This window comes from Coregonus lavaretus (genome assembly GCF_964263955.1).
Source record: "Coregonus lavaretus genome assembly, chromosome: 14".
Lineage (NCBI taxonomy): Eukaryota > Metazoa > Chordata > Actinopteri > Salmoniformes > Salmonidae > Coregonus > Coregonus lavaretus.
The window spans coordinates 37,121,426-37,137,916 of record NC_140001.1 but is presented as its reverse complement, the minus strand read 5'-3'; the positions used below and the strand labels follow the sequence as shown (position 1 = coordinate 37,137,916).

The following is a 16,491-nucleotide window of genomic DNA, read 5'->3' as shown; positions in this document are numbered from 1 at the left end:
AACCACTCGCCCACACGACACCATACCCGGCATTCATCTGTGAAGAGCACACTTCTCCAGTGTGCCAGTGGCTATCGAAGATGAGTATTTGCCCACTGAAGTCGGTTATGACGCCAGGTCAAGACCCTGGTGAGGACGAAGAGCACGCAGATGAGCTTCCCTGAGATGGCGTGGTTACACGTGGTCTGAGGTTGTGAGGCCGGTTGGATGCACTGCCAAATTCTCTAGACTTATGGTAGAGAAATTAACGTTCAATTCTCTGTCAACAGCTCTGGTGGACATTCCTGCTGTCAGCATGTGACGAGTACGGAGTATACGAAAAGGTAATATGCAGACACAGGAATTAACAAGGTCAAGGTTTACTCAAACAATGACAAATAGAATTAACAAAGATAGAGTACATGACACGAAGCAAAACAATCACACACACACAACATCCTACAGAACAGTCCAGGGCTAAATAGGGGTAGAGATGAGATGAGGTGCAGGTGCGCTGGAGGTGATTAAGGTGCATTGGGTTTCCATTCCGGTGTTGCCGAGGTGGTGCGCTCAGACCGGTGGCTCAGTAGACCGGCGAATTCGCCGGAGGGGAGCACCAGGAGGAGACATGACAGTACCCCTCCCCCGGACGCGCTCCAGCCGCTGGACGTCGCCGGCCAGGAGGACAACCCCGAGGACGAGGAGCGGGCCGGTCAGGGCGGCAACGGTGGAAGTCCCGAATTAGGTTGGGGTCCAGAACGTCCCCAGCCGGAACCCAGCTCCTCTCCTCAGGACCATACCCCTCCCAGTCCACAAGGTATTGGAGCCGTCCCCCACGGAACCTGGAGCAGATCCCTCACCGCATACGGCAGACTCCTGTCAATGTCCAGGGGTGAAGGAGGCGTACCCCGGGGATCGGCATCCGCCAGAGGACCAGGAACCACCGGCCTGAGGAGAGACACATGAAAAGTGGGTGAGACACGGTAGTGAGGGGGAAGGAGCAGCCGGTACAATACCTCATTTATCTGCCGGAGGACCTTAAACGGCCCCACAAACCGGGGACTCAGTTTCTTGCAGGGCAGGCGGAAAGGGAGGTTTTTTGTGGACAGCCAGACACAATCCCCAGGCTGGCATACAGGGGCCTCACTGCGGTGGCGGTTGGCTTGGTCCTTCTGCTGATGAATGGCCCTCTGGAGATGGACATTGGCGGCGTCCCAGACCTGTCCGGCCCTGTGGAACCACTCGTCGACAGCGGGCACATCGGTCTGGCTGGGTGTCCAAGGGGCCAGGGCCGGCTGGTACCCCAAGACTACCTGGCTTGTCGAGAGTTCATCAGTGTCGCTGCCCGTGTGTGCTCCAAATTCCAGTGGTCAGTAAGAATCCGGAATGGATGGACTGCACCCTCCAGCCAGTGTCTCCATATCTTCAGAGCGAGGACCACCGCCAACAGCTCCCTGTCTCCATAGTTCCTCTCTGCGGGGGTAAGCTTTTTTGAGAAAAAGGCACAGGAATACATTTTCTCTGGCTTACCGTGCCGCTGGGAGAGGACCGCACCCACGCCCTCCTCCGATGCGTCCACCTCCAGGATGAAAGGATGAGGGATCTGGGTGTTTTAGGATGGGCGCTGTGGTGAACCTCTCCTTCAGCGTCTTGAAGGCATCGTCAGTCTCAGGGTTCCAGGTCAGCTTCTGAGGCCCACCCTTAAGGAGAGAGGTGAGTGGGGCGGCTATGGAGCTGAAGGACCTGATGAAACGCTGGTAGAAATTGGCGAAGCCCAGGAAGCTCTGTAGGCCCTTGATGGTGGTGGGAACTGGCCATGACCTGACGGCGTCCGTCTTCACTCCTTAAATGAACACCCCCTGAGGACTGATCCTGTATCCTTGGAAGGAGATGGCCTGTTGGTGGAATTCGCATTTCTCCCCTTTCACCAACAGGCTGTGTTCCCGGAGGCGGAGTAGGACAGCTCGGATGTACCTGACGTGCTCCTCGAATGTAGCCGAGTAGATCAGGATATCGTCGATGTACACCACCACCTGTCTACTCAGCATGTCCCGGAACACGTCATTGACAAAGGACTGGAACACAAATGGTGCGTTGGCGAGACCGTAGGGAATGAAACAGTATTCATAGTGGCCTGAGGTAGTGCTGAATGCCGTCTTCCACTCGTCTCCTTCCCGGATTCGGATCAGGTTGTAGGCACTCCTCAGGTCCAACTTGGTAAAGTACCGGGCCCCTAGTAGCTGCTCGATGGCCGATGGAACCAGAGGGAGGGGGTACCGGTACTTGGTGGTGACTGCGTTCAGCCCCCTGTAGTCAACGCATGGTCTCAGTTCTCCGTCTTTTTTGGCCACGAAGAAGAAGATGGCGGAGGCAGAGCGTCTGATGAACCCCTGTTTCAGGGTCTCCGCCACATACTTCTCCATGGCCTCATTCTCCGCCATGGAAAGGGGGTAAATGCGACTCTTCGGGGGGTGTTGTCCCTCCAGCATGTCAATGGCGCAATCCCAGGACCTGTGAGGAGGGAGACACGAAGCCTTAGATGAAGAGAAGACATTGGAGAGATCTGCATACTCACGTGGAATGTTGGGCTGGAGGGCGGACTCCGGACTCTCCACTGACGTGGAACAACAAACCACTGGCAGGCAGGTCTTCCGGCATGAGGTGGAACAGGCTGTGATCCTCTTGGTGATCCAATTGATGGTGGGGTTGTGTAGTCTGAGCCAGGGCAATCCCAAGACGATCCAGTGAAGGGGTGACGTGACGATGTGGAATGACAGCTCCTCGTGGTGCTCCGGTAGTGTGGGAATGGTGATGGTGATGGTGAGAGTGACATGCGTAATGGTGCCTGACCCAAGGGGTTGATTGTCCAATGAGGTGACGTGTTGTGGAGATGGCAGTGGCATGGTGGGCAACCCCCATTCAGAAACCAGCTCCCTATTTATAAGGTTCCCAGCTGATCCGGAATCTATCATTGCAGTAGAAATGGAAGATAAGGAATCACCAGTCACCGTTATGGGAACTAAAAACAATGGTTTTGTGATAGGAGATGACGTCACACTCACGGAGCGGCGACGGGAGTCATACCGCCTAGATAGGGAGCCGCCAGGAGATCTATGTGCCGTGGTGGTGTAGGGGGTGCTGCCCACCTCCATGGGTGAGGCCTCAGAATCAGGGCTGCTTCCATAGCTTAGATTGGGTGAGTGTCGAAGCCCTGGGAGGTGCTGGGAACGCCGTCTCTCTCGCAACATTTCGTCAAGACGGATGGACGTGGTGATAACGGTATCAAGGTCCATCTCATTGTCCCGACATGCGAGTTCCGTCTTAATGTCCTCCCGTAAGCCTCTCCTGAAGGCCGTGCGCAGAGCAAGCTCATTCCAGCCGGAAGACGCCGCCACCGTGCGAAAGCTCAGAGCATACTCGGACGTGGGACCCTCTCTCTGTTGTAGATGGAGGAGACGCTCACCCCCGTCCTTTCCCTCCGTGGGATGATCAAACACCGCCCTGAACCGAGCGAGGAAGGTGGGGTAGGGTAGTGCCACTGCCTCCTCTCCTTCCCAGACAGGTGGATTGGAGGCACTCGCTGCTCCCTGAGGTAGAATTGGAGCGCTGGGCAGATTATGCAGAGTTTGGAGCACTTCCTGCAAAGCGACGTTCAACTGGGCAAGCTGCTGCTGGTGCTGGTCGAGGCACTGGGAAACTCCTGCTGCATCCATTTTCGTTTGGTGTGTGATTCTGTGACGAGTACTGAGTATACAAAGAGGCAGGACGCAGACGCAGGAATTAACAAGGTCAATGTTTACTCAAACAATGACGAAGAGAATTAACAAAGATAGAGTTCATGACACGAAGCAAAACAATCACACACAACATCCTACAGAACAGTCCAGGGCTAAATAGGGGTAGTGATGAGATGATGAGGTGCAGGTGCGCTGGAGGTGATTAGGGTGCATTGGGTTTCCATTCCAGTGTTGCCGAGGTGGTGCGCTCAGACCGGTGGCTCAGTAGACCGGCGAATCAGAGCGCCGGAGGGGAGCACCCTCAAAACTTGATACATCTGTGGCATTGTGTTGTGTGACAAAACTGCACATTTTAGAGTGGCCTTTTATTGTCCCCAGCACAAGGTGCACCTATGTAATGATCATGCTGTTTAATCAGCTTCTTGATATGCCACACCTGTCAGGTGGATTGATTATCTTGGTAAATGAGAAATGCTCACTAACAGGGATGTAAACAAATTTGTGCACCAAATTTGAGAGAAATAAGCTTTTTGTGCATATGGAACATTTCTGGTATATTTTATTTCAGCTCATTAGTTTTTATTTCTATTACAAATTCACTTTAGTTTCAGTTAGTTTTCAGACCCGATTTTCTCGTTTTTATTTAGTTTTAGTTCAAAATGTTGTTTTCCTGCCTGCAACTATCAATAGTTTGCAGACAGGGCAAGCAGACATATTTGGTGAGTAACGAACCTATTTTGACATTATAACGCTTGCAGAGCTGGTGAATGGTAGTTTAAATTGTAGTTTTCTGGGCAGAGAGGAGATATCATCATATTCATCGTCTGGTTAAGTACGCAACAACACAATTAGAAATATATGGTCTACTTAAACCTTTTTCTGAGATCTGGGAAAAATAAAAAGAGCTAATGAATCAAACATGCAAATGTGAAATGCATTTCCTGTGCATGTTCAACGTTGTTTATGGCTTGTACTTGGGACTTTTCCTTTGATAGCTCGTACTTGGGGCTTTTATTTTGAAACGTCTAACTTCCATGGTCTAGCCAGTTTCGCACACTCCCATTGGCTGTTGGCTTATCCAATGGAAAAGAGTGTTGGTGACTTCCTCGCAGTAGCTTGTTTGTGTGTGTGTGTGTGTGTGTGTGTGTGTGTGTGTGTGTGTGTGTGTGTGTGTGTGTGTGTGTGTGTGTGTGTGTGTGTGTGTGTGTGTGTGTGTGTGTGTGTGTGTGTGTGTGTGAGTGAGTGAGTAATTTCACTAGTACTGATCTTGGATTATAGAGTGGTCTATCTGAGCAATCCTTGTGTTTGATTTTAGAGTGTTTTTTTCTGCAATTCTTGTGTGTCAGCTGTGTGGTATTACTATTCTGTATCATTTCTGAGCCATGATGAACAGTACAATGCTGTCAGCATTCTAATGTTCATCATGGTGTGTTTGTGTCTGATGATTGTAGCTTCGTCGAGAGACAAGACTGAGACGGGAGTACCTGTATAGGAAGACCCAGGAGGACAGAGTGCGGATGATAGAGGAGAAAAAACAGAAGCTGAAATCTGCTCTTGATGGTGAGGACTGCATGTAATGGAGGAGATTGGTGGGTGGATGATTGATGAACAATCTAAAATACCTTGAGACTTTTTAAGATGGCAGTGATAACAAATTACAATTTGGGTACCTGTAACTAGTTCTAAGTCATTTACTTTTGTTTTACCCTGCAGACAATCGTCTCATCCCTACTGATGTTCGCAGAGAAGCTGTACAGTTACAGAAATTGCTGGAGTATGACGATGAGGGAGCAGAAGGTTTGTTTCTGCACATCAACATTCAAACAACACCCTATTCCCTATATAGTGCACTACTGTTGATCACCGCCCATAGGGCTCTGGTCAAAAGTATTGCACTATCTACGGTATAGGGTGCCCTTTGGGACGCAGCCTCAGTGTTGTCTTCTCTATGATGTTGACAACACATCTCATGGACTGCCAATGGCAAAAGCAGCCTTACCACAGTTTCCCATAAAAAATGAGCAAACAGTGACTGAGAGATACTCTGTGTGTGCAGGTGTCAGCTCTCACATGAATGATGAGTATAAATGGGCTGGAGTGGAGGATCTAAAGGTCATGGTCACAACATCAAGACACCCCAGCTCTCGACTCAAGATGTTTGTCAAGGTATGTTCATTTATGTCTCAATTCTTATTCAATGTCTATCCTCTGCTCCACCTCTATTACAGAGCATATTGTAATCAGGAAAAATGATTCCCAAGAAGGCACTAGCAGACAGTATAATAGATTACGTTTTATACAAGTAATAATGACTTGCCCTCAATTTTTGCTGACGTGCAATGCTTGCTGTTGACAGGAGGTGAAGCTGATCTTCCCTGGGGCTCAGCGTATGAACAGGGGAGGTCATGAAATTAAAGCTCCACACAAGGTAATACAAAAAAATATGGTCAGAGTTTAAAAGGCAAGTGAAACGTGCCTGTGCAGGAGTGGTTTAAAAACTCTGAGGTTTTCGGGGGTGCTTGGACAGTTGGGCCAGAGGCCGAGAGGTTGCTGGTACGGGTCCCTGCGTCGACTGGGTGGGCGATCTGTCGATGTGCCCTTGAGCGGGGTGCTTGACCCTGATTGTTCCTGTGGGTCGCTCTGAATGTGAGTGTTTGCTAAATGACTCAAATGTAATGTACACTACCAGTCAAAAGTTTGGACACACCTACTCATTCAACGGTTTTTCTTTATTATTAAAATTTTTTACATTGTAGAATAATACTGAAGACATCAAAACTATGAAATAACACATAGGGAATCATGTAGTAACCAAAAAAGTGTTAAACAAATCAAAATATATTTTATATTCGAGATTCTTCAAATAGCCACCCTTTGCCTTCACGACAGCTTTGCACACTCTTGGCATTCTCTCAACCAGCTTCATGAGGTAGTCACCTGGAATGCATTTCAATTAACAGGTGTGCCTTCTTAAAAGTAAATTTGTGGAATTTCTTTCCTTCTTAATGCGTTTGAGCCAATCAGTTGTGTTGTGACAAGGTAGGTATACAGAAGATAGCCCTATTTGGTAAAAGACCAAGTCCATATTATGGCAAGAACAGCTCAAATAAGCAAAGAGAAACGACAGTCTATCATTACTTTATGTTATGTGGGCAGCTTGTCTCTCCCTTTTCTGTTTCCCTTCCTCCTTGTTTTGTCCCCTCTTTGTCTGTTGTTTCTGTATGTGTGTTTGTCTCCTTTATGTGGGTGTGTCTGGAGTGGATCGGGGGGCGTGCTCAGGATCTGCCTCTCCTGTGCAGCTGCGGGTTGTTTCCAGTGATTCCTGCCTACGCAGCTGCATCCTATTCTCTCATCAACCTGCACTACTAATTCCTGGGCATGGCTCTCCACCGGCGCCAGATCGTTGTTCTTACTAGAGCGGTAACTTGGCTCACCAGTAAAGTTAAATTGTCTTTGTCTTCAGCCTGGCTTTTACTCTCCTTAACCTGTCGTTTGTTTTGTCTTCAGTTCAGACATACCTCCCTGCCTGCCTGCCTGCCTGCCTGCCTCAGCCTCTCCTTCCTCCGGAGCCGACTAGCCCACTCTGTTCCTTTTCTTCAGTTGTTTTTTGGACTAAGACAAATTGAACTTTTATTAAAATAATTTTTGTTTCTTCCACTCCCTTAGTCGTGTTTTGTTTCTCTGAGTGCTGGGTTAACCATAGCGTAACAGAACGATCTGGCCATGGACCCAACAGAGAAACAGCACGGGGCAAACGAAGACCGCTTCCAACAAGCTATCCAGGCTCAAGGAACGTTGCTAGGACAGCATGACCAATTGATTCGGACTCTTTTGGAAGATAATCATCAACTGCTGAACCAGGTGACTCAGTTAACTACGCAAGTCTCTAAATTGTCTGTTATCAGTTCTCCATCTCTCTCTGACCCCCAGTTTGATGCACCCCAAGTTGTTTCCTCTGACATTATGCAGGCTTCGTTCCATCGGGAACCCCAGGTCACGTCGCCTGAACCGTTCAATGGAGAATTGGACAAGTGCCGGGGATTTTTGCTTCAGTGTGACTTGATTTTTCGGCAGAGACCACTGTCGTTTTCTACTGATTCCTCTAAGGTACATTATGTTCTGGGGCTGTTAAGAGGGAGAGCTCTGGTTTGGGCTGAGGCTGTGTGCTCAAATCAAACTTTGACTGGATTGACTTTTGCTGATTTTTCTGCTGAATTGAAGACCGTTTTTGACCATCCTGACCATGTGGGTAATTCCTCCAAGATACTTTTTAATTTGAGGCAGGGTTCTAACAGTGTGGCTGAGTACTCTATTGAGTTCTGGACGTTGGCAGCGGACTCCAAGTGGAACAATGTGGCACTTCAAGGAGCATTTCTAAACGGTTTGAATGAAGCCATTAAGGATGAACTGGCTGCTCGTGATGAGCACATGATTTACATTCTCTCGTTTCCCTGTCCATTAAGCTAGACAACCGGTTGCGGGAGAGGCGTCGGGAGAGAGGCGGTCGGCCACATCTAGGAGGACGAGTTCCCCAGCTTTCAACCACTCGAGTCTCGCCTCCCCGGAGCCGGCAGCTTCTTGTTCCTGATCCCATCCCGAGCACAGAGGAGGAACCTATGCAAGTGGGTCGAGCTCGACTACCTCCAGCAGAGCGGCAACGGCGCCTCCAGGTGGGTGAGTGCCTGTACTGTGGAGATGCCACACACATTCTGGCTACATGCCCTGAGCGACCAAAAGACAAGGCTCGCTCGTAACGGTGGGTTTACTTGCGAGCCCAGAGTTAGATCCTGAACCCATCATTCCCCGATTACAAGTACCTGTAACCTTACGTTTCCAGAGTCATTCCCTGCCACTCTCAGCTCTCATAGACTCAGGTGCAGAAGACAACTTTATTAGCCACCAGTTCGTTACACAAGCTCGTATCCCCATGGAGCCACTACCTACCCCCATTCGGGTCACAGCCCTTGATGGGCGTCTCCTCGCGGAGATAACTCATCAAACCACCCCCGTTTCCCTAGTGATTTCTGGCAATCATTGTGAAAGCATTCAGTTAAGAGTTATGTCTGGCTCAGCTACCTCCCTAATCCTTGGCTTCCCCTGGTTGGCTCTTCACAATCCACAAATTGATTGGACACGTCACACCATTCTCAGTTGGAGCACTAACTGCCATTCAGAGTGCCTTAGGTCAGCGGTTCCCCCCACTAAGTGTAACCCAACTCATCCCTCAGCTCCTCTCGATCTGTCATCTGTCCCCAAAGAATACCATGACTTAGCGGAGGTTTTCAGTAAGGACAAGGCTCTGTCTCTACCACCACATAGGCCTTATGATTGCCCTATTGAACTGCTTCCTGGTGCTCCCTTGCCCTCTAGTCGCTTATACAATCTGTCCCGACCGGAAAGAGAGGCAATGGAGCAGTATATTGGTGATTCTCTGGCCTCGGGCATAATCCGTCCCTCGTCGTCTCCTTTGGGTGCAGGTTTCTTTTTCATGGAAAAGAAAGACAAGTCGTTACGCCCCTGTATCGATTTCAGGGGTTTAAACAACATAACTGTTAAAAACAAGTATCCCCTTCCACTCATCAACTCAGCTTTTGAACCTCTGCATGGCGCCACAGTTTTCTCCAAGCTCGACCTCAGGAACGCTTATCACCTTGTCCGAATCCGAAAGGGAGATGAGTGGAAAACCGCTTTCAACACTCCACTGGGACATTTTGAGTATTTGGTCATGCCCTTTGGGCTCTCAAACGCCCCTGCTGTTTTCCAAGCCATGGTGAACGATGTTCTTAGGGATTTTTTGAACCGTTTTGTCTTTGTATACCTGGATGATATTCTTGTTTTTTCCAAGTCACCCGAGGAGCATGAGTCACACGTCCGTCAAGTCCTTCAACGGCTCTTGGAGAACAAGCTGTACGTCAAAGCAGAAAAGTGTGAGTTCCACAAACAGTCTACATCGTTCCTTGGTTTCATCATTGAGAGCGGGCAGGTGAAGGCGGACCCCGAGAAGATCCGGGCAGTGACGGAATGGCCCACACCCACCACCCGTAAGCAACTTCAACGATTTTTGGGCTTTGCTAACTTCTACCGTAGATTCATTAAGGGTTTTAGTAAAGTGGTGGCACCCCTTACTAGACTCACATCCCCAAAAGTCCCTTTTCTGTGGTCCCCTGAGGCGGAGCAGGCGGTAGGGGTTTTGAAGGAACTGTTTTCCACCTCCCCCGTGTTGATACACCCCAATACCTCTCTGCAGTTTGTTGTGGAGGTGGACGCGTCGGACTCAGGTGTGGGAGCAGTCCTCTCCCAGCGCTCCCCCACTGACCAAAAGCTTCACCCCTGTGCTTTTTTCTCCAAGAAATTGTCACCCACAGAACGGAATTACGACGTTGGAAACCGGGAACTGCTGGCGGTCAAGCTAGCACTGGAAGAATGGCGGCACTGGCTGGATGGAGCTGAACTGCCGTTTGTGGTCTGGACAGACCACAAAAACTTGGCTTACATCCAAGCCACTAAGAGACTCAACTCACGCCAAGCCAGATGGGCCCTGTTTTTTAGTAGGTTTAACTTTATTCTTACATACAGACCGGGGTCAAGAAATGTTAAACCAGATGCTTTGTCCCGCCAGTTTGCTGACCCTTCGGAGACCAGCGAGCCTGAGGCAGTCCTGCCTTCCTCATGCGTCGTGGCGGCAGTACAGTGGGAGATCGAGTCTCTTGTGAAGACTGCACTTGCCACGGACCCGGGACTGGGTGATGGACCTCCCAACCTACTCTTTGTTCCCGAGACGGTCCGGTCTCAGGTGTTGCAGTGGATTCACACCTCCCGTTTTGCTGGTAACCCTGGGATGAGATGCACGTTGACGCTGCTTAGGAGACATTTTTGGTGGCCTTCAATGGAAACTGACGTTCGGGCTTTTGTGGCAGCCTGTTCAACCTGTGCTCGGGGCAAAGCCTCCCATCAGTCCCCTTCGGGGCTGCTGCTACCCCTCCCAGTTCCCAGCCGTCCCTGGTCCCACATAGCCATGGATTTTGTCACCGGCCTACCCAAGTCTGAAGGTAATGATACTATACTTACCATTGTGGACAGATTCTCTAAATCTGTTCACTATATAGCATTACCAAAATTACCGTCTGCCAGTGAGACAGCGGACCTCCTAGTCCAACATGTATTCCGTCCCCATGGAATACCTGTGGACATCGTATCTGATAGAGGCCCACAGTTTACTTCCCGTGTTTGGAAGGTTTTCTGTTCTGCTTTGGGTGCTTCCGTTAGTCTGTCCTCAGGGTTTCATCCCCAGACCAACGGTCAAACAGAAAGAGCCAATCAAAACCTCGAAGCAACCTTTCGTTGTGTGGCTGCTCAACATCCATCATCCTGGGCCAAACATCTGCCTTGGATAGAGTACGCCCACAACTCCCTCACCACCTCTGCCACCGGCCTTTCACCCTTCGAAGTTACCATGGGTTATCAACCCCCTCTGTTTCCTGCTCAGGAGAAGGAATTGGCTGTTCCTTCGGTTCAGGAGAACCTCCGCCGCTGCCAGAGAGTGTGGAGCGACGCTCGGGAAGCGTTGCTTCGGACCACCGACAGGAACAAGATGACAGCGGATAGGAGCAGGACTCCCGCACCTGTGTTTCATCCTGGTCAAGAGGTTTGGCTGTCATCTAAGAACGTACCTCTTCGTACCAAATCACGCAAGCTGTCTCCTCGGTACCTGGGTCCGTTTGTGGTGGAGTCCATCATTAACCCCGCTGCGGTTCGTTTGAAGTTGCCTTCAGCCATGAAGATACACCCTACTTTCCACGTCTCCCAACTGAAACCTGTGTCCTCCAGCCTTTTGTGTCCGCCGGCAGATCCACCTCCACCTGTTCGCCTTATTGACGACCATCCGGCCTACACCGTCAGTAGGCTCCTGGACTCTCGGAGGCGGGGTAGGGGTCTCCAATACCTAGTCGATTGGGAAGGTTATGGACCAGAGGAGAGGTCTTGGGTCCCTAAGCGTTTTGTGTTGGATCCTCAGCTGATCACGGACTTCCATCACGACAACCCTGACAGGCCTGGTGGGTCGCCAGGTGGCGACCATTGAGGGGGGGGGTACTGTTATGTGGGCAGCTTGTCTCTCCCTTTTCTGTTTCCCTTCCTCCTTGTTTTGTCCCCTCTTTGTCTGTTGTTTCTGTATGTGTGTTTGTCTCCTTTATGTGGGTGTGTCTGGAGTGGATCGGGGGGCGTGCTCAGGATCTGCCTCTCCTGTGCAGCTGCGGGTTGTTTCCAGTGATTCCTGCCTACGCAGCTGCATCCTATTCTCTCATCAACCTGCACTACTAATTCCTGGGCATGGCTCTCCACCGGCGCCAGATCGTTGTTCTTACTAGAGCGGTAACTTGGCTCACCAGTAAAGTTAAATTGTCTTTGTCTTCAGCCTGGCTTTTACTCTCCTTAACCTGTCGTTTGTTTTGTCTTCAGTTCAGACATACCTCCCTGCCTGCCTGCCTGCCTGCCTGCCTCAGCCTCTCCTTCCTCCGGAGCCGACTAGCCCACTCTGTTCCTTTTCTTCAGTTGTTTTTTGGACTAAGACAAATTGAACTTTTATTAAAATAATTTTTGTTTCTTCCACTCCCTTAGTCGTGTTTTGTTTCTCTGAGTGCTGGGTTAACCATAGCGTAACACTTTAAGACATGAAGGTCAGTCAATATGGAACATTTCAAGAACTTTTAAAGTTTCTTCAAGTGCAGTTTCAAAAACCATCAAGCGCTATGATTAAACTAGCTCTCATGAGGACCGCCACACGAATGGAAGACTCAGAGTTACCTCTGCTGCAGAGGATAAGTTATTTAGAGTTCCTAGCCTCAGAAATTGCAGCCCAAATAAGTACTTCACAGAGTTCAAGTAACAGACATATCTCAACATCAACTGTTCAGAGGGGACTGTATGAATCAGGCCTTCATGGTCGAATTGCTGCAAAGAAACCCCTACTAAAGGACACCAATGAGAAGAAGAGACTTGCTTGGGCCAAGAAACCCGAGCAATGGACATTAGATCGGTGGCAATTTGTCCTTTGGTCTGGAGTCCAAATTGGAGATTTTTGGTTCCAACTGCTGTGTCTTTGTGAGACGCGGTGTGGGTGGAGAAGGAGGTGTTGTGGTGTCGGGGGGCTTTGCTGGTGACACTGTCTGTGATTTATTTAGAATTCAAGGCACACTTAACCAGCATGGCTACCACAGCATTCTACAGCGATACGCCATCCCATCTGGTTTGGGCTTAGTGGGACTATCATTTGTTTTTCAACAGGACAATGACCCAACACATCTCCAGGCTGTGTAAGGGCTATTTTACCAAGAAGGAGAGTGATGGAGTGCTGCATCAGATGACCTGGCCTCCACAATCCACCCACCTCAATTACATTGAGATGGTTTGGGATGTGTCAGACCGCAGAGTGAAGGAAAAGCAGCCAACAAGTGCTCAGCATATGTGGGAACTCCTTCAAGACTGTTGGGAAAGCATTCCAGATGAAGCTGGTTGAGAAAATGCCAAGAGTGTGCAAAGCTGTCATCATGGCAAAGGGTGGCTATTTGAAGAATCTCAAATATAAAATATATTTTGATTTGTTTAACACTTTTTTGGTTACTACATGATTCCATATGTGTTATTTCATAGCTTTGATGTCTTCACTATTATTCACTATTAATGTAGAAAATAGTAAAAATAAAGAAAAACCTTTGAATGAGTAGGTGTTGGAAAACTTTTGACCGGTAGTTTGTGTGTGTATGTATATGTGTGTATATATATGCTTTTATTTGATTTTTTACAGGCTGGAATGCATCTTTCCAAGTAAAAACACTGCATCGAGGGAACTTTAAAATAACTACTTTTATATTGCCTGTGTGAACTGTATAGATGGGCTGGTGGTGTGCCACCTACCTTTTGGACCAACTGCGTACTTCACCCTTTACAATATGGTAATGAGACATGATTTTACATTTTAGTCATTTAGCAGACACTCTTATCCAGAGCAACTTACAGTTAGTGAGTGCATATATATATTTTTTTCATACTGGTCCCCCGTGGGAATCGAACCCACAACCCGGGATTTGCAAGCGTCATGCTCTACCAACTGAGCTACACGGGACCATGTGCCGGACATTGGAACCATGTCTGAGGCCTACCCCCACCTCATTTTTCACAACTTCTCCTCACGACTTGGCCAGAGGGTGAGGGACTTGGCACTTCACAATTCTCAATAAATATTTACCCCAATACTGTTAGTGCATCCAAATGTTTCTGACACTGACTGTAAGTAAATATCTCCCAATCAGGTTTCCAATATCCTCAAGTATTTGTTCCCAGTGCCTAAAGAGGACAGTAGACGAGTTATCACATTTGCCAACCAGGAGGATTTTGTATCTTTCAGGTGAGTAGAGGGATGCTTTGAACAAGCTATTTTGGAATCTTGGGCAGACATGTTGAATGTAGACTCAGTCAGGTAGCGGAACGTAGCTACACATTCGTATTTACTTAAAAGTAAGGACCTATTCTTATTGCAGACATCACACTTACAAGAAAACGGACCACAGGAACGTTGTCAGAAGTTTGGCCCAGATTTGAAATCAAATGTATAAAAAAAAAAGAGTACAATGTTTTACCTTTCTCATCATAAGCAACACCATGTTTTTGAACAATGTGTAAGTTTGGATTAATTTTAGTTTTACCCTTTCCTGCACCGCACCCCCTATACCGTTTGTGTATTTTTTCTCGTGTGTATTGATGATGCACATGCAAAATTGTAATTGTTATATTATAAACTAGTGATTTAACTGTTTTTCTGTCTGTAGTGTACATGATCAAGCTTGGTACCGTGGAAAATGAGGCTACAGCGGATGTTGAATGCCGCCACCACTCATATACACACACTGCCAAAAAGAGGAAGTTTCTCAGCATGGTGTAACGTTAGCCACATCTCAGTTTTCCCCTCTCATGAACAGGCCATGGCCAAAGCAGCCTAACCAAATAGTAGCCTAATGTTGTGTTTTCAGTTTTACACAATATTCCTCAGATTTGTATTTCATGGAAATATGGCATCAGACATTGAATAATTTCATTGAAACAGACTCTACCAGAGAAGGTATGTATACTACAAATGGCCTAACTCCAAATTGGGCTTTTTTCCATTAAATTAACAGAACAAAATAAAATAAAATAAATAAAAACAATGCTATTGTTGGCATTGATGTATGTCAGATGTTTTAGTCATTTACTTATTTTCCAGTGGGCTAAAATGTCGATTTTTCCTCATCAGCCTCACAATATTACAGATTAATGATTTTGTACTACATTTGTACTGTATCTGAGGTATTGACTCGCCCAGAGATGAGCAATATGTCAAAATAAAAGCAGGTCCTGGTTTTAACCTTGTTTTTCCTTGCTCTTATGATACAAACCACCTTTCCACATGACTGTTGTTAATCTGAATCATACATTTGCCTTATCACAGGATGCATTGGCGGTCGGTGCCGTTTCAGATGAGGGAGGATGTTTATTTTTTATGAGCATGGCCTTATTTCTATTACAGCATATTGGATGACTGTCATTCATATTCCATTCACCCAGTTCAATATAACATCGATAGGTTTAGGCTACTACATGATACTAGAATTTTCCCTATACCCATCTTGAGGTTGCTTCAACCTAGCCTATGAATGCAAGTTTACAACGTAGGTGCACACTGGTCGAGAGAAAGATTTGAGGTGACAGACAGTGACACATGAACAGACAGTGACACACTTGCCTGCATCTAGCTGATCTAGGGTGTAATCATTAGTCCAACAGTTGCAACCAATAATTTTTATTGGACAAATTGAGATATGACTATCCACGTTACGTTTGCTTCCGTTTTAAGAAGCATTTTTCAACAGAATTGGTGGAATTTATACACCCCTGATCACATGCAAACAGTTCACTTTCGTAGCCTCATATAAACAGCTCGTTGTATACCTTCTTGCATCTGCGCACTCTCCTCTTACCTCTTCCCTTCACACAGCGCACAACACATCAGCTGTCTGTGACCAGGCGAAAAAGCCTTTCCAATCCAAACCTTCATATCATAACCGTTACACACAGCCTACATCGTGGTCACCATATTAGCTAAAGTAACATCATAGTCAACATAGCTAATAGAACTAACGTGTTAGTAAACCCACTACAATCATGCAGCACAGTGTACAGCCAGTAAGCAGTTTAGCAGGTACACCGGTGGCAATAAATTAGTAAAAACCAAAAGCTTACCTTGACTTGGAAGAGTTCCAGTGTTGGATAGTCATAGCCAGCTAGCTAACATAGCGTCCCTCTGTTTGAGCCGGGTGTTTGAGTAAGCTAAATTAGCTAGCTGCATTTGCTAGCTAAGTAGGTGAAAGTGATTTTTTGTTTTTTTAATATAGCTCTCGCTCTTGTTCCTCCTTCATTTTTGAAGGAATTAATTTGTTCAAAACTGTTCAACTATTATCTTTCTCTGTCTTTGAGTCAGCTACTCCATTTTATGCACTGCAGTGCTAGCTAGCTGTAGCTTATGCTTTCAGTACTAGATTCATTCTCTGATCCTTTGATTGGGTGGACAACATGTCAGTTCATGCTGCAAGAGCTCTGATAGGTTGGAGGATATCCTCCGGAAGTTGTCATAATTACTGTGTATGTCTATGGAAGGGGCTGAGAACCATGAGCCTCCTAGGTTTTGTATTGAAGTCAATGTACCCAGAGGAGGACGGAAGCTAGCTGTCCTCCGGCTACGCCA

At 47.6% G+C, this 16,491-nt stretch overlaps 1 protein-coding gene across 1 annotated transcript; it reads left to right on the top strand.

Moving 5' to 3' along the window:
- Nucleotides 1–607: 607 nt before the first annotated feature.
- Nucleotides 608–6,360, top strand: LOC311141131 (U3 small nucleolar ribonucleoprotein IMP4-like; the record flags this gene model as incomplete). The annotated part of the gene is made up of 6 exons (XM_084176387.1): nucleotides 608–691; nucleotides 5,168–5,276; nucleotides 5,430–5,513; nucleotides 5,773–5,882; nucleotides 6,073–6,144; nucleotides 6,244–6,360. The coding sequence occupies 6 exons, from the start codon at nucleotides 608–610 to the stop codon at nucleotides 6,358–6,360; spliced, it is 576 nt and encodes a 191-aa protein (XP_084032513.1).
- Between the last annotated feature and the right edge of the window lie 10,131 nt (nucleotides 6,361–16,491).